General features: G+C 38.9%; 1 protein-coding gene and 1 pseudogene across 2 annotated transcripts in view; both read left to right on the forward strand.

Annotated features, from left to right (window-relative positions):
• Positions 1-11822, forward strand: part of LOC148417498 (disintegrin and metalloproteinase domain-containing protein 10) — a 37337-nt gene extending 25515 nt beyond the window's left edge. Inside the window, exons 10-15 of one of the 2 annotated variants that reach the window (XM_088426458.1) lie at positions 5394-5565; positions 5659-5803; positions 7129-7312; positions 9511-9610; positions 9848-10068; positions 10929-11822. In XM_088426458.1, coding sequence (XP_088282584.1) covers positions 5394-5565; positions 5659-5803; positions 7129-7312; positions 9511-9610; positions 9848-10068; positions 10929-11033 — 927 coding nt within the window. In that variant the 3' untranslated portion in view covers positions 11034-11822. The remainder of the gene's footprint in view (positions 1-5393; positions 5566-5658; positions 5804-7128; positions 7313-9510; positions 9611-9847; positions 10069-10928) is intronic. The other variant, XM_088426459.1, reaches the window with a different exon arrangement.
• Positions 11823-15444: 3622 nt separating this feature from the next.
• LOC148417499 (uncharacterized) lies at positions 15445-16677 on the forward strand (annotated as a pseudogene).
• The last annotated feature ends 2736 nt before the right edge of the window (positions 16678-19413 follow it).

The following is a 19413-nucleotide window of genomic DNA, read 5'->3' on the forward strand; positions in this document are numbered from 1 at the left end:
GATTAGTTCTCTACTACATCGATCTCTTGCCTCTCTTGAATCATTACTTTTGTGTATGTAGATGGTTTGAGTCAAAGGAAGAAGATCCAAACAGCTATTAAGCCTGTTTATGCACCGTCCTTCCAATCCCTCTGACTGTTTACACTGTTGCATTTCTTTGATCTATCCAAACACAAATTGCCATGCCTCTTATTCTTGCTCATAGACAATACAAGACTTTAAAAAGGTTAAACTTATTTTAAATAGGGTCACTTCATTTTATGGCCCATTCCTAAAAAAAGCAAGCCCTTTAATTCAAAGGAAATGCAATTACAAGTAGTTTCCGCTTTTAATTGGCCTCTTCCGTGAGTGTGATTACAATGGCTCGAGAAAGGGAAAACGCCCTACTTAAAATATTTTCAATTTTATATGACTATGATTAAGTTGGGAAATGCAATATATATATATATATATATATATATATATATATATATATATATATATATATATATATATATATATATATATATATAAATTCAATGTCATTAAGTTAACTATACTGTACAAGGTCTAAAAGTAACAGATTTGGGGGGGGGGGGCAATTTATCTGAACAATGTATAGGTTATACTGAGATTTTAGATGTTTGATGGTGCTCTAATTCAGTGGTTCTCAGATGGGAGGGCACATACCCCTAAGGGCTACGTGAAGACATTTCAAGGGGGTACAGGACATTTTAACGGTGTTTCTGCAGCCTTTTAATGCATTTTTATGAATGACTGAACTTATTTTAAGCATGTAAGGAGCTTCAGGTCTCTTTTTAATTTAACCAAAAATGCTTTGCACTTGTTAGGGGGTAAAAATACAGCATTTAACATGGGTTCACGTGGTTTAAATCATTGAATAAAAAAGGTTGAGAACCAGTAATGCAATAAATACTGTACATTTACCCCATTGCCCCCTATTCCCAAATTAAGGTGACTTTTTTTTCTGCCATAAAGGTTTTCCAAATACTAAAGCAAAGCAAGAGTGGCTTCGTGGGCTTCGTGTTCTTTCAAACTAGAACATGACATTCCTCTGCTCCTCCAGGGTCATCACATTCTATCTTGCAATCTTGGCTGCAGACATGATACAACAAAGATAACTGCTCTGTAACTGTCAATGACACTCCGCTTTGGCAAGCTGGATGACTTCATGATTATTACTTTGTGTACTCTGTCTGGAGCTAAAATCTAGTTTGATAAAATAAATGTGATACACTATATATTTACCAGCAAGGCCTTCTCTGCTGGCCTAACATAACCCGACATTATCATAACTATAATAAACTATAATAATTACAAACTATAATAAAAGTCAATTTCATTTCAAATTTATTTTTACTATTATATATATATATATATATATATATATATATATATATATATATATATATATATTATGTATAAAATTATCCTCCATATTCTGTTGTTTTTCCCCCAGGACTTAAGTGTGCTTACGTAAAAGTCAATTTCATTGTATATAAAATTATTCTCCATATTCTCTTATTTTAGTTTCATATTATATCCATATAGTTACACTTCTACTAAGTGCTGCAGTTTTATTGAAGAGTTTATAGCCAATTAAAATTCAGCTAACGTGTGTCATCAGGCAGACTTCATGGCAGACGTCATGTCTGCCAGAGCCTGGAGGCGCTGTGCATTTGTGTGAAAAGTAGAAGGCTTCTGTGCAGGTGACACATTGTGTACGTGCCCACATTTTTGTTAAACAGCTGCAATAGCCAACCAAACCCATAAAAATGCCTTCAAGAAACCTCACGTAGAACTTGATATAAGTGGACGCTAACTGCTGGAAAGCAGTGCTATATTTTTCCGCCATGTTTAACGGTGGAAGTAGTTAAAGTTATTTTTAAAAAAAGAAAAAAAAATGTTGCTCAAACAGCTCACGGAAGTGGTAGCGTACATCAAAGCCAGACCCGCGGATGCTTTTTTTTTTTTTTTTTTTAATTTAAGCTACCCACATTGAACCAACGCGACTTTCAGCACTGGCGTCTATGACAATACAAAAGGATTTATTATTGGAAATTAAACGAGAAGACAAACTCTACAAGAACTCTACATGAACGTCTTTCTGAGGAAAAAAAAGATGGATTTTGTACTGAAATAACTTCAGAACAGCCGTCCAACAGTCCAATCACTGAAGGCCTAAGTGTGAAATGCACAGACCACCACTGATCCGTGCCTTTCACACTTAGGCCTTCAGTGATTGGACCCCTCCTGCGCACACGTACGCATTACTGAGCTATGCAGGCTCTTTTTCAGAGCATTTCACAGCAACGTCTGTCCCAAAGTTGTTTCAGAACAAAATCCTTTCTTCTTGTTTCCTCAGACTTACTTGTAGTGTTTGTTTTCAATTTCTGTTTTCACTGTACTCAATTTTTACGACATGGACGGCAACATTTTTTCGTCCCCTCTTCACGGCATTTTTCCCACTTGCACTTTAAAAAACTGTCATGACCCGAGGAGCAAGCTGTGTTTATGTTGTTTTTCCTCGCTCTTCAGGCGTTTTTAGGTAATTGCTCTTATTTTCTGGTGGTGTCAAACTGCCTGCGCTGCAACGCGTCACTAAGATGCTTGTCAACTATTGGTTGGCGTCACAGTGTCAATAAGATGGTGTCAATAAGATGCCGACATGCGAAAGATTTAATCCTAGTGTGAGTGCTTACAATATCGTCTTTATTGTGTATGTTAGTATGTCATTAAAACTTTAATTGCTTAGCCATGGGTCCCAAGATTACTAGTGGAGAAGAAGATGATTAGTATGGAAATGAAGCTGAAGAAAATCGAGAAATACAAAGAAGGCTAGGCTAGGCTACCCTCGCTAGAGAATATAGATGTAACAAGCTCAAGTCACTTCACTCAAAGGTCCTCTATATTTTTTTTATTTAAAAATAAATTTATAATTTTGAAATTGTTACCTGGGGTTTTGTACACATTAGCTAATTACGGTAGGTTTCTATTGCCCGCCATAAACGATTTCAACGGGATAATCTTGTAACACGGGGGCCCACTGTGTGTGTGTGTGTGTGTGTGTGTGTGTGTGTGTGTGTATATATATATATATATATATATATATATATATATATATATATATATACAGTGGGCCCCCGTGTTACGAACTTAATCCGTTCGGCGGCTACGCTCGTAACTTGAACTGCTCGTATGACGGGCAATCCAAACCTATGTTAATTAGTGAATGCGTGCAACGCGTGCAAAAACCTTAGGTAAAAACATCACGACTTTATACACATATTAAAAATGAGTAACATAATCTACTGTACAGTTAAATTAAATAACATATACAAAGGAAAAATGACATTTACCTTTGGGGCGACGTGACTTGAGCTGGGTGGAGGCGGAGGGGAGAGGAGACCAACCCGCAGAATTTATTTATTTATTTTCTTAAACAAGAACTTTTCTCAAACTGAAACATATCACCGGCGATTTCCTTCTCTTAAATCCATAATAGAAGAAGCCTCTCGATTTTGTTGTCGATCGAGGTCCGTCCCCCGGCAAGGAAAGTCTTGCCCTTAGAAGATTGCCGAGCGGTTACGTCCATACTCACGAGCAAAGTTAACCATGCGTGCGCCTCCTTCGTATTTTTTTTTATTATCTCCTGCTTGGTTTCTATTGTCATCATCCTCTTACTTCTTCCTTTACCGCCACTAGCAATTTTAGAAGCCATGTTTAACAGATAAAGTTTGCAAAGTCTTAACAACATTCCTTCCTTCCGTTTTTGACTGATTTTCTCTCCTTCCTTCCGTCCCGACCAGCTGTGCCATCAAGCTAGATGAAGGCGTTCGACCAATAGCATATCGACATCTCCGTGACTGACACTGTGACTGAAAACAGTGACTGTGACATTGTAAGAGCAATAGCATATCAGCGTTAGCGTGTCATGCATGAGTAGATGATTTCATTGAAGTAGTAAAACGATGTCAATTGAACGTACACATTGACTGGCAACGCGTGGTTAAATCAGAGATAAAACCATCACGTATTTACACACATATTTAAAAGTAGTACCATAACCTACTGTGTAGTTAATTTATTCAACATGGAAACACAAAGGATAAATGACATTTTCCTCTGGGGCGACGTGATTTGAGCTGAGTGGAGACGGAGGTGAGCAGAGACCAACCCGCAGAATTTATTTATTTATTTTCTTAAACAAGAACTTTTCTCAAACTAAAACATATCACCGGCGATTGCCTTCTCTTTAATCCATAATAGAAGAAGCCTCTCCATTTTGTTGTCGAGCGAGGTCCGTCCCCCGGCAAGGAAAGTCTTGCCCTTAGAAGATTGCCGAGCGGTTCCGTCCATACTCACGAGCAAGGTTAACTATGCATGCGCCTCCTTCGTATTTTTTTTTTATTATCTCCTGCTTGGTTTCTATTGTCATCATTCTCTTACTTCTTCCTTTACCGCCCCTTGCAATTTTAGAAGCCATGTCTAACAGATAAAGTTTGCAAAGTCTTCACAACATTCCTTCCTTCCGTTTTTCACTCATTTTCTCTCCTTCCTTCCATCCCGACCAGCTGTGCCATCAAGCTAGATAAAGGCGTTCGGCCGATAGCATATCGGCATTTCTGTGATTGACGTGACACCAGCCAATAGCATCTCTGTGAGTGAGACCGAGACCGTGACCTTAATCGACCAATAGCATATCGGCATCTCCGTGACTGACACCGTGACTGAGACAGTGACTGTGACATTGTAAGAGCAATAGCGTTCAACGTTGCCGTGTCTACGTCGTCCATTGATTCTGTTTACGCAGCAGAACGAAAATATCTGAACTAATACAATGGCCGGCATGTCAGATTGTTCGTAAGACGAATGGTTTGCACGTAAGTTGGGGACAAAAAACTCCGTGGTCCACGCTCGTAAGTCGAAATGTTCGTAAAAGAGGGTGTTCGTAAACCGGGAGCCGACTGTGTATATATATATATATATATATATATATATATATATATATATATATATATATATATATATATATATATATATATATATATATATATATACAGTATTTCAGTGCTCAATTTAGCCTGCATCCCTGCGTCCACGACTCATAATTCATACTTTCAAATCAACCTGCATCCTCTGAACGCAATGTTTTTTGTAGAGAAGTTGTGAGTTTTTATATGCGTTTCCTTTTAGGAAAAGCATACAAAAACTCACAACTTCTCTACAAAAAACATTGCCTTGACATGCTTTTCCTTTTAGGAAAAGCATGTCAAGCATGTCAACATACATCAAAAACATCTAAAAGCCCGAGTTGGGTCTCCCAACTCCCCCAGGAGTTAAGTGTGTGTACATTGAAACTATGTCTAAGTCTGTATGCATGTATTTTCTAGCATGATGAAGGTTCTAATTGTGGTAACGTGGGCTCCTCAAGTGGAAAGGGCAGATATCTGATGTTTCCTCAAGCCACAGATGTCGTGCATGAAAACAATGACAAATTGTCCACTTGCAGCATTGAACACATCAGTAAGCTGCTGTACCTCAAGAAGGACAATTGCTTCGTGGGTGAGCACGTGTTCACATACTATATAAATATTATCTACATAAATATTATCTTCAGATTGTCACGGTATTTACTCTTGCGCTTTCTGTGGCCAGTCAGTGATCATCCCATATGCGGTAACCAGATAGTGGAGGAAGGCGAGGAGTGTGATGTAGGTCACAACGACACGGACCTCTGTTGCTACAGTGCTAAAGAGCATGTAGGGGTGCAGTGTCGCCTCAAGCCTGGCAAATTATGCAGGTACTTTACATTATGAATAAAATCACCTGCCAAAAAATGTTGGTAAATCGGGTACTGAGCTTCTTATTTTCAAATTTAGCTTAATTGGGGTCCATACCAATACCAATTTAATCAGATAATGCCTAGTGATACTTGATAATGCGTTTGTCTTGTAGAGCTGCAATGATCAATCAATAACTAATTGATTATTAAATTCATTGATAATCTTTTCAGGACAGAGTTTAATTTAAAATTGTCAAAATCCTAGGAATTTTAGCCTCTCACCAGTAAATATTCTCCTATTTAGGTAATCTTCCATGCAAGTAAACTTATTATTTTAATGTTCAATCAAAATAAAATATTTGAAAACATTTGTTTCTACTTGGAAGAAAAACATTTATATTTTTGCTCTTTTTCCAGACCGGTTAGACTAAACCAGTAACAGTAAATTTGAAAAAAATGTCCTGTTTTAGAAAAAAGGATGGAAATGAAAACTTTTTTATTCCATTCACTAAAGAACAATGTAATCAACAAAATAATTAATGATTGAAATAATGGTTAGCTGTGGTTCTAATGTTTTGAAGATTTCAGATTTTTAAAAAACTGAATAAAAACTGTCAGAAATAGTCAAAAAGTAAAAAATAAAATATAAAAAATAACTTTATACAACATAATTGCCCCTGTTTCAACTTATAAACATTTTATAATGAAATGTAGTTGTAAAAAAAAAAAAGTTAAAAAAAAACTTGTAGAAAGCTATAGCTGATCTCAGAAATGACAAGGGGAAGTTGATCTGATGTAAGCAGGCTTATCCTTTTTGTGTTGAATCACAATTACACATTTGAAAACATGTTTTTTTCATTTCGAAAAAAAAAATCATTTTTGCACTACTTCCTGTAATTTTAGACTAACCATGTGAACTGAATCTTAATTCAGCTCACTGTCAATTTGGGAGGCGGAGTCCCGTTATAGGATAAAGAGATGTAAATTGGAACATTTTTTTTAATCAAATAATTGATTTATCAACAAATAATCAACACATTGATCAATGATTTAAATAATCGTTAGATGTAGCTCTCATGTTTTGAAACTGATAAAAGGATGTTTCCCTTTGGTCAAGTATTAGAAAGACTCAAACCAGTGTGAAGCAAAACAATTGCCCCATTTTGATTATAATCATTTGATAGGAAGTTTTGTACAGGTAAAAAAAAAAAAAAAAACTATTGCACTTGTAGCACATCACTGATCTAAAAATGACAAGGAGAGCCGGATCTGGCCCTCTGGACTAGAATTTGATACCTGTTATGTCATATCTGCGCAGCTGACATGTGCCTCTTCTTTTCCAGTCCCAGTCAGGGGGTTTGCTGTAGTCAGGAGTGCAGTTTTAAGCCAGAGAGTCAAACCTGTGACCAAGAGACAGACTGTCAGAAGGAGAGCATTTGTTCGGGTCTTTCGCCTCTATGTCCCGATCCAAGCCCAAAAGAAAACCTCACGCTCTGCAGTCAAGGGACTCGTGTCTGCCTGAATGGGGTGAGAAAAAAAAAAAAAACAACAACAGCTAATTAGTTTTCTTTTTAGAATCTGGCTCAAAGGACAACTACAGACTATCGAAGATGGCGGTAACAGTCTAAATTTTGAAAACAACTTCAAATTCAAATGGTTTGATGTACATTGAGAGGGCAAAAAGCTATGTCATATTTTAGTCAGTCCAGGTTATAAAGCAGGGGTGGGTCAAATGCACAGCAGGGCCAATAGAAAAATCAAAAATCAACTACAAGCAAAGTGCCAGACCCTTCGAATGTTCATTAAACCTAAAAAAAAACAACAACAATAACATAAAAACTGAAAAAGGAAAAAGCTCCACAATATAGTCTAATGAAAACCTAACCAATATATTACTGTATGGATGAATCAAGAAATAAAGCAACATTTTCTTACGGTGAGTAACTTTACATTTTCAACAGGCACAAAAAGACAAACTTTTTTTGCTTAAAACCCCCATAACATGGACATTAACTGAATGTGGTGATATTATTCAAGGCACCAAGGCAAAAAGTTTGAGAACCCCTGGCCTACCTGACAGAGTCACCTTTGGCCTGCGTCCACCACACATCATCTGTTGCTTTGGTTTCCTCCGGTAGAACCGGGTTTGGAGTCATGACAGCCCTTCCATACAGACATGTCCGATAGTTGATTAAATCCCCCTCTGCAAATGTCCAGGCTGAGGGGGGACCTCTTCTGTCAACTGTCCCTTGACAGTGGCCTCGTTTTGGGATTTGGCTTTTCTGAAAAAAGAAACTGAGATTTAAGACCTTGTTTTAATTCTTCCACCTTCTGGAGCTTTTGTTTCACGTCCATCTTATTGTGTTTGTCCGCGTGTTTCGTTTCATGGTGCCATCTTAGATTATAGCCTACTGGTTCTTTCCGCCACACTTTCTCCACACAGACACACAGGTTTTCCAGCAACCTCCGTGAACACGTAGTCCGACTCCCACCATGTTTGAAACACTCAGTGTCCACCTTTGATTATGCCATTTTTCAATGGGAATCTGAAAGTCGACGTTTGATGTTATGCTAGCTAATAGCTTTTGATGAATAAAGGAATGAAGCCACCTTTGTGAGAAATGTAGTACTGGTGTATGTTAAAACACCAGCGGCCCGCAGCACAGTAGCCCTGCGAGCTGGTGCAAATAATAAATCAATATCATCCTGAGGGCCTTAGCAAACCGTTTTGCGGGTTGGATATGGCTCACGGGGCCGTGACTTTGAAATGGGTGTTATAAAGCATCATCAATATCATAAAGCTAACAGATAGCAGGATTTTCAAAGCTTTTATCTGGGCAAAAAGCACCTACTTACTAAATAAATAAAATAGGGAAAGATATTCCATTTTGACTAACTTTTTGTTTTGTTTATGAAAAAATATCATTATTTCATCATAACAGGTGGCGCTGTGGTTAGCACGTCAGCCTCACAGGTTAAAAAAGGACCCGAGGTCAAATCCATCTAGCTCCGGCCTTCCTTTGAGGAGTTTGCATGTTCATCCTACGGGTTCTCTCCGGGCTTTCCGGCTTCCTCCCACACTCCAAAAAACATGCATGGCAGGTGTATTGGCCACTCTAATTTGTGCTTAGGTGTGAATAGTTGTTTGTCCCTGTGTGGCCTGTGATGTGTGGCTGGCAACCAGTACAGGGTGTGTGGGTGTCCCCTGCCTAGTGTCCGAAGTCAGCTGTGATAGTCACCAGCAAGCTGACGACCATAGTGAGGATAAGCGACTCTAGAAAATGGATGGATGGATGGATGGATGTATGGAGTTCATCATAACATCAATCACTTTAGAATTAATCTACAGTTCAATTCAGAAAATTTTAAGTGTTGAGAACACTGAATCATAGGGTGTTTCCAAACCTTTGACTGGTATTGCATCATCACTTAATAGGCTATGCAACAATATTATTGACTAAAAGCAGAATGTCAGAAAGTCACATCATGAAAAAAAAAAACCTCTCAGCATACATCATTGTAATCAACTTTGCCAGGACAGTGGCAGGTTAGAGTTTTCTATTACTAAAAGAGAAAGATTAACTTTTCTAACAGTTACGTACTCAATCCACACATTTACACAAATACTAATTTACAAATATGAATGTGCTAATATGCTGTTCGATGCTACATGTATTCATATGTATGAATACCTTTTTATTTGTTTTTGTTGGGGGTGGGGGCAGGTCTGTGCCGAGTCTGCGTGTGTGAAACACAACCTGGAGCAGTGCGACTGTCCAGGTGATTCCAAGAAGCAGAAGTGCCACATGTGCTGCCAACAGCCCGGTAACCTCATAGCCATCCACACAAGAGAAATCTGTTGACATTTTCTCGATTCATCTGCTTATGTCAATTTGCATAGAAGTCACCTTTGAGCCAGGTTGTTTTGGCAACCTAGTTACATCTAAAGGAAATATTGATTTCGCAAAAAGTATTTCAGTTTTTACATTACATCATGGAATGTCATCAAACCTTTTTTACCAGAACATTTATCCAAAGATATTTTCTGTGAACAAACGACAGGTGAGCCAGGGACATGTGCTAGCACCACCTCGTCCGTGTTGTCGCGTCACTTCAAGAGAAAGGCTTTGCCCCTGGTGGGCGGGGCGCCGTGCATGAGCAACCAAGGCTACTGCGACAAATTCCACATTTGCCGTCTACTGGATGCAGACGGCCCCATCGCTAGGCTCAAGAATTCATTTCTCAACATTGATGAGTTTGAAGACCTAGGAGAGTGGATGAAGGTGATAAGAATATGGTTTTAAAAAGCGGCAAACAAATGATATAGCTATAATTCTTGAAATATTGACAGTTTGGTATTTTGATCTCATCCAAAACTGGAACTTGAGTGATAAAACCATTCAGTGTTTGAAGAGAAATGCCAGCAGATGCTTAGACTTTGTATATCTCGGATCAACATGCTAGCAAAAGGCCCTCAAATTAATCTATATTGATTACAGGTGTCAAACTGGAGGCCTGGGGACCATATCCGGCCCGCCACATAATTTTATGTGGCCTGCAAAATGCTGATTTGACTTCAAGTTTCCGGCTAAAATACCAAACTTGTCTTCAACCTTTAAGAATTTCAGGGAAAAAAAATAAAAAATTCTCCCCATTTCTTTTAGACTATTTTACCAGCCTTTTACCAGACAGCATGGTGAATCTGGAATCCTCATCCGGGTTTAGTAGCACCTCTGTGGGAATAGCCCCCCCCCCTATAGAACGCCCTAATGTTCTTTCATCATATGTGTACTCTAACACATCTCCTTCATGTGTCGTGTGTTTTATTTTCATAATTACTATTTACTTTCTTTTTCTCCCCAAGGGAACACTTCACTTACACACAGATTTTCATTATTCACAGGCCGGTTCGGTGCCGAACCTCCGCGAACGGGGGAGGTATAAGGAAATTTGTTGGAAAAGTTGCCTGGTTTCCCACTCACCATTATTCAAAAACAAAAAAAATGTTTATTTCCACAAAATATTTTCAATTTAGATCGCTTTTTTTTTTTTTAATCCCCCAGCCTAATCCTAATACACAGTAAAAATTTAGGATATGATAATGTTAACAGGTCCCCAATTAAACGGATTTTTGTGTCCACAGGCTCACTGGTGGTCCATCTTGTTGGCTATCCTGGCACTCTCTGCAGTAATGGGCTGCACTGTCTGCCTCTGTGGTCAAACACTTGATACCAGAAACCTGGAGTGACTCATTGTGAGGATGTATAATAGAAATGTATCTGGGATTTTAAATTAAAAATGATTAATAATGATTCGATGAATGAAATGGTATCAGCTGAATTAACAAGTATTTGCAGTTGATTTGAAGATGTGGGTATTCTGTCGGTACCAACAGACAATGATGAGAAACATTTTTGATATGAGGATTAAGCATGACACAGTGGATTTCATTCATTGTTTTCAATGTATTCATCATTTTGCTTGCTAATGCTGAACATGGCTGAGATCCTCATTGTTTTGTGGTATACAGTCATCGTTTCATGAAGTGAAATGCTTATGTGTACAAAATCTTGCTTAACACATTTCATTCATTGGAATTTTGCATGTGATTTGAATGACTATGTTGCTGGCACGTTCTGGGATACCTTTCCTTCCTTGTGTGGCTTAAGGATGCGAGAACACGTACAAGAAAGATACAAGCAAAAAAATTGGCTCATCTCATGTATTTAATTGCACGATCCACATGCTTGCTCCTCGCCTCGCTCTGCTGTTTACATGCTTGCATCAGCCCAGAATTTCCAAGAATTGAGGAGCTTGACAAAGGAGCAAGGAGAGAGGCATTTTAATTGGTTTTTGGTAATGAGACAATCGCTCATCAATGTCACCTTTTGATAAAGATGTCTGCTAAAGATGACATCACACATTGATGTGTGTCATTGTCACAAATATACCATTCGCATTTCAAAAGTCTGACCATCACAAATGTAGACTGTATGCTTTATGTTTCATGTGGGATTAAAAATAAGTCAAATATCAACACGCTTCACATTTCTGCAGATACAGGAAGAGTATGTTGGTCTGTGCCATGTGCCCCCCCCCATCCCCAATGACTTTAAATATAGTATAACTAACGTTATGGTGTTTATGCATTATGTTGCGGGGATGAAATGAAAACTAAATGAATCATTCAAATCTTGTCTTTATCTGGCCCAACTATGCATTTGACAAATATCATCTCAATAAACCTTAGAAAGACGTAAGTTCAGAGTAACTATGTTGCACTGTTTTAGGGAATCAAGTATTGCACAGACACCCAGCAAAACTCCAGTATTCAAACTCAAATAATCAAGAGAGGAAATAAACATCGATTAAAACTTGAATTTGAAATCTGGTATCATTGACGGTCTCGTTGGTAGATGCCCATTTTTCCGATGTCACCATCAACAAGTTCCAAGAATTCCGCAGACGTCCCTCGATTTAAGATGGCCAGTGATAGCTCCTCGATGTTCAAGAAATCAAGAAATCAATTTCCATGTTGCAGAACCTAGGAACGTTGCAAATGAGAAATGAGATGAGCCCTATCTCTGTATGCAAAGTAGTGTCTGAGATAGTCACTCTTATTGGCTCACAGCCAGGAAAGGCACATTAGTGTGTGAGCTCCAAGCTAAGGCCTTGCAAAGAAAAAGGCATAATCTAGTAAGGACGGGATGAAATATCTTGCAACGAGATCTTGCAAGATTAAAACACCATGAGACTTTCCCTAACAACACAGCACAAGAACGTCTTTCTTTTGCCTATTTTTATGGCAATACAGTACACAGAATAATAATAATAATAATAATAATATCATAAAATAAAATAATAGTCATTTGTAAAGCACTTACAGCATTTAGCTGAGTGTCAAATATCAATGTTATCAATAGACATAAATTAGTCTGCACACTTTATTGCTGACATCATGACAGTTGTGCTGTTCGTACTGATAACTTTTGAACAAACTAGGATGACTCAAATGTGTGTTCTGTGCTTATGACCACTTCATCTTGATCACAGTGTATAGAGGGATAGTTATCTAAAATATCAGGATATAGCTAACAAAAAAATAAACATATAATAATTATAAAAGACTAATTAAGTGAAAATTTGTTTCATTTTTTCGTGTTTATATTTGGTTTTCACCGAGCTAAATTAAATGAACAAAAAAATAATGCCCAAAATTTCAATATCTGCAGCCCTATTGGAGAACTACAGGAAGCTTCAACTCACCAGTGGCTATATCTTAGTTTTAGAGTTGAAGAAAAGGATTGTGAAATATTGGTATGTATGACAGTGATGGTTTGATGGCCATAAACTGCAGCTAACGGGTGCTATATGCATTTTGTAAAACTATTCAATATTAGAAAAGCTCTCAGCTGTAGCTGAAAAAATGAACCTGGCTCTCCTTTTTTGTGTATTACATATATATTTCCATACTATGTCATTTATTTTGTTGCAGTCTGCTCAGTGAAAAGAAAATATTTTAATCATTGGAAAATTTATGTTCATCCCTCCTCTCACCTTTCACCTTCCCAAGCGCCCAGTACTCACTCCTGCAGAGCAAGACGTCTTAGCATGCTGTATTTGCTCCATACAGTTTTGTGTTTTATAGCTCTGGCGCAAGAGCAACAAAAAAAGTCACACAGGTACTGCGTGGAGAGAGAAGGAAAGGAGGGGCATCGGTGGAGCGAAGAAGCTGCTGAAGAAGTAGTGTGGAGGTGAGTGCTACAGACTAGATTTGTCAGATGTGAGAGATTTTGTCCAAACCTTTCAGATGCAGTGAACACACATCCATCCATCCATTTTTTATAGCCACTTGTACTTCATAAGGGTCTCAGGCTTGCTGGAGCCTATCCCAGCTGGCTTAGGGCAGTAGCTGGGGGACACCCTGGGCTGGTTGCCAGCCATTCGTAGAGCACACTGGGCCAAACATCCATTCACGAATTCAATGACACCTAAATACATTTTAGTGTGCCCGATACATCTGCTATGCATGTTTTTGGAATGTGGGAGGAAGCCGGATTGCACGTAGAGAACCCATGCAAGCTCAGAGAAAACATGCGAACTCTACACAGGAAGGCTGGAGACAGCTGGAATTGAACTCAGGTCCCTTATATGTCAGCCAATGTGTGTAAAGTGTTCTGCATGTTCATATTTCATTATCTTCTAAAGACAAGAAATTATTGAATGTTTATTTTTTAGATTTTACAACATGTCTAAATTCAGCCATTTTTGGCACAAAATAACACCCAACATGCCTAATGTGCTACTTTGAATATTTTAGAGGAAGACAGTATTAAAGGATCACTTAAACACTTAAAGTATGACATGAATTGTATCACTAATCTTCGTGTTTATTTTAAGAAAAAATGATCATTTTCAAATAAACAAAAACAAAACACATAGCAGTCAGTCTTTTGAAAGGCTCTCTTTTCAGTCAACCAGCTTCTGTCGGTTCACACACTCTCACCTACGTGTCAGACTGCTCTCAGTTCAATCAGCCTAATCACCACCAGGTGCAACTAATCACTCACCCACTATTTAAGTCTAGCTGTCTTGGTCTTCTCTGTCAGAGTGTCTTAAAATTCTAAGCTCTCTCGCATGCCTCTCCTGGCTTTCAACTATCCTGCCCACGACAACGTTGTTTTCCCAGTAAGAAGACCTGTCTGTCTGACCAAGATTCTGCAGACTCCTGATCAAATTTCCGGCCCTAACTTGGCTCCCCTCCATGAGCTGTCACCTTACCATGGTGGAAGTGTTTGCATGTCACCCATGGCAAACACATCCTAGGTGAGGGACCAGACTTAGTACGGCTCATAGATCCTTCATGATGAGTGATATATTTGGATGGCGTATTCCCTTGCCCGGACGCGCATCACCGGGGAGCCGGGCCTGGGAGTCAGGCTCGAGTGCCTGATGGCCAGATCTACATCCATGACACACATCCCAAAAAGGTGAGGTAGGTCTCTCTCCTCATTGGCTCACCACCTGTGTGTATCAAGTCCTGAATGTTGTTTGTGCCCATGCGCTAAAAAGCAGTTGAGTACCAACCTTTTTTGGAGTCCGTGGTGGGTGTGCTGGAGAGTGCTCCCTCTGGGGACTCCCTCATTCTGCTGTGGAACTTCAATGTTCACATGGACAATGAGAGTGAGACATGTCAGGCGCAAATCCATGATGAGTGAGTTAGCTCCAGGGCTTGGGACCATTCTCTCTCAGACAAGGTCGATCGTAGTTCATCTTTCCAGCTTCTTCTCATAGTTGAAATCGGTTTGAGAAGTATCTTGTCAATTATTTTGTATAAGACTGAAATGCATTTACTTTGGGGTCTTACTTTAAGAAGAGTGTTCAAACATGTTTCAGGGGGTCTGTTAGGGAAATGAGGGAGGGAACTGTTTTTTGTTAAATTCCTGTGCTTGTAGATAGAGAAAAAAGTTTGAGTTTGGCAAGTCGAACTTCGTTGATAGGACAAGCAAAAACGTCATTCTCATAAAGGTCTCATAAAGGTCTTTCACCGCTCTAAGTTCTTTATCATACCATATCCTGATGGCCACATCTGTGTTTGAGGGCAAGAAAACATAGTTCTTTACCAGAGGCATCAACATGGATGGTCCACACAGTCCAAAATGCTTCCTAAATTGCCTCCAAATAGCGATGGATTCACGAACTATAGCGTTGTCTCCAACAAGGGTCAAAGGCAGAGGGAGTGCCGAAGTAAGTATTGACAATAAAGAATAGCGACTAGATGATTTCTCAATTCTCACCAAGAGAAAATTTTTGTATGGGGTAGAAAACTCCTAAAACTTCACTCAATATAAGATTTGCTTAGATTGTTTTTTTGTACACAAAGAACATACAGTTCATTACAAGTACAGCCAAACACATGAAGAAATAATATACACTGACTCAGATGACTCAGATATAAACCTTGTGCCGGATTCGGAGTCTGAGCTGTCTTCAGGTAAGGTTTTGTTTCATATTATATATTTCCTTTTTCATATTTCTTTTCAAACAAGGTGTAATACAGACGAGTATATCCCCAAATACTATCAGTATTTATACATTTGGCTTTCCCATTGCTCACAATTTATATTTTTTCACTCTGCAGATGAGGAAACTGATCCTCAGTCAAAAAAGAGAGCTTGGTTAGGGACTGATGTAACAGAGATGGCATAAGATGGCAAGGTGGCGTGAAGAACAGTTAGGAAAGCACCTCAATTTCACCCTAATATAAGCTTACGCTGCAGATAGAGAGCCAACAGCTGCAGTCAGAAGAATTATTTCAAGTCACCTACAGAGCTTCCTGTGTTTTTTCACTCTTGGCATGCTTTGCATTCAACAAATCGACTATTCAACATGTACACCAAACGATGCTTGTCGATTGGTTTATGGGCCCCCCCTGAACTAATGGCATTTATTGCAATAGTGATTTTGCGCGGACTCACCAAAGTGCCAGCACAACATGATTGTTGGTCAGCAAACCTGGGAAACCCACAGTTCATTTGAATCATGTCTTAAAACTGCTTCAAAGACATCATGCAATACCTACGATTGATGTCAAGTCCACCCGCACTAAGTGGGCAAAGTCTGATAGGTTTGCTGCAATTTCTGATGTGTGGGGTTCATTTGTCACCAACTGCATCGCATCGTACAACCGTGGTCGATACATCACCATTCATGAACAGCTTTTTCCGTCGAAGACCCGCTGCTGTTTCCTGCAGTACATTGCAAGTAAACTTGACAAGTTTGGGATCTAGTTTTGGGCGGCCTGTGACTTGAAAACCAATTACATTTGCAATGACCTTCCAGCAACTTTCAGTTTTGCAACTCCAGTTCAACAGTGTGCCTTATTTACATGATAAAGTTAGACGCTCACAGCCAATTTAGGATGCAAGTTAAAATCCTTTCTGCCCATCGGCTCTCTTATGGACTTCATAGAGCTGCCAAATCCTGGACATGCTAGTGTTAAAAATATGAACAAGGCCCCACCAATAAGTCCAGACCTTGAAAAGACAAATTTAAAAATCCTAGAAATAAAAAAAAAAAAAGAAAAGAAAAACCTGCTACCAACCCGAACAGATCAAATACCTACCAGAACATAACAAGGAGTATGTGGTACCAAACCCTCTGATGTAGGCTGTTTGGTCCTTTTACCACCAATGTCAGAGTTTGGCTTGCAATGCCAGCAGTAAGTCAGATTCATTTCTAGTGAGGGTTGGACTAAACCAAGATTGCCCTTTGTCATGAACTCTTTTCATTACCTATGCTGTATGGATAAAAATTCTAAGCATAGCCGCAGCATTGAAGGTTTGTAGTTTGGTGGTTGTCAGCAAGGCATATTTGCTTTTTGTGGATGATGTGGTGTGTTGGCTTTGTCAACCAATGATGTCAGCAGGCATGTTCTATTGGGAAGGAGCCCCAGGGGTAACCCACGATCACTGAAGAGACTATGTCTCTTGGCCTGGGAACGCCTGGGAATTCCCTTGAAAGAGCAAGTGGATTGAGAGAGGAGGGAGTATGGGCTTCTCTGCCAAAGCCGCTGCTCCCTTGACCTGACCTCAGATGAGTAGTAGATGATAGATGGATGGATGGGCTTTGCTCCATCTGTCTGTCCTCTATCTCCTGAGAATCCATGTACGAGTCAGCGTCAGTTGCTCACCTTTCTCTCCCTCCTACCTCCATTAACCTTAGTTACTAATACCTTTTACCTCTCTCTGCGTGCTATCATGAATCATGAATGAACCGGTCCAATCACAAATTCATTGTGCACTAGGTGACTTCCCAAGTGTTATTCAAAAGAATACTTGTGTTGATGACGTCACAAACACGGAAGGATTTTTTTTTTTTTTTTTGGGGGTCGGTGCAAAATTTAATAGGATCATAGAGCAACTAACCTTTTTGTCAGAATACTTCCTTTTGGCAATGACAACAATAATTTGGGATATCACTTGGAATGGCCCTGACAACAATTTGACGTCACATTCATTCTCGAAATGGTGCCGTCCTCTAAAAAATACTAGATTCAGTTTTGGGAAACGGATATGGCAAATACAGGACGAGACACAAAAATTGGAACACCAGATATTTATCAAACTTTACAATATTCCTACCTTTAACAGTCAAGACCTCAATTTGGGATCTTCAGAGGTACACTTAAATAGTGCTTGTTTTTAACCTTGCATTTTACCTGTGAAAACTGAATTTGCAAAGATCAGAGTACTATCCATGGGAGAAAGGCAAACCATTTTGAAGCTGAGATATGAGGGAAAATATATCAGAACACAACCAATGGGCATAAATGATGCAACAAAAACCAAGGAAATGACCTTGCTGTTCCAATACTTTTGGACCAGGGGAGTACCTGGCCTTTTGCCAAAATCAGCTAATAAGCATAAATGTAAAAATGGATTGTCTTAATAGACTGATATTGTATTGCGTATTGAGCATAAACACATTGTCTTGATGGGATTTTTGGAGTAAATTCAAATTTGTATTTTTTTCTGTTATGTTGAAAACATCAAGTGCTTTTGCGCAATGAATTGACCGGCTCATGTGATAGCACGTAATATGGAAAACTCTGCTTCACTGCCAACTGCAGGAAGGCGTGACTGCAGTGGGCTTTGCATACCCAACAGATGCACGTGCCTGAAAAGTTCAAGGGAGCTTTCCTTCCATTCTGTCACTATGGCCTTGTTGTCTTTGAACCTGAGTGCTAATGCACACTCTGATGGTGGTCCAGGTTTCCATCACAATGGTGTTATTCTGGTGCAACACTTGAGTGCTGGAATGACCTTTGGTCCAAATGATAAACAAGAATTCATTCTGAAACATTACTGAAAAATGTTTGTGAAGAATAATAAACCGTCCTCGAAAAATGTCATCCTTGAAAAAGTTCATTTTGTTGGTGTAAGGCAGCATGACCAAAAATGGTCATTTGTTTAACCATTTGCAGTGCACCATGATGAGAGTAAGCCATTTTCAACACTTTAGACCAGTCAATAATTTGTAAAATAAATAAATAAACAAATAAATAATAAAAGCAAATAACACCCACACATGTGGACTGCCTAATAATGTAGCTTAAAAAAAAACTAGATTACATTGCTTAAATTGTGAATTATGGTGTTTTGGCTTCACACCAGCGATAATAAAAGTCCATCTAAAGTGAATTTAGATAATTGGTTCTAAATATACGTTTGAAGATAATTGCTGAAAATGTGTAAAGTCTGAGAACTATGTTGTACTGCACTGCCTTGTAGAGATAAAGCGTTTGACTTTTTTTTTTATCGTTCCAATTTTCCTGATTGTTTTTTTTTTTTTTTTTTGGGGGGGGGGTATTGCTGAAATGATATCGTGAGGCACTTGGGCATGAATTATGAGTTCCTATTTTTTGTTGTTACTAGCCCCATTGTTACTGATAGGTTTGAGTAATTTGCTAGCTAGATATATCTACATCTTAAAGGGTGCCACAAATTACAAAACAATTCTGTGTTTATTAAATCCCCAAGTAAGGCTGTGATGACTGCCTGGTGAAGCCCCAGAAGTCTGTTTGCATATTCGCTAGTTGGTGGTTAGCACCTCTTAATTGTCATGGC

This window comes from Hippichthys cyanospilos, chromosome 10 (genome assembly GCF_059441005.1).
Source record: "Hippichthys cyanospilos isolate Australia breed blue-spotted pipefish chromosome 10, RoL_Hcya_1.0, whole genome shotgun sequence".
Lineage (NCBI taxonomy): Eukaryota > Metazoa > Chordata > Actinopteri > Syngnathiformes > Syngnathidae > Hippichthys > Hippichthys cyanospilos.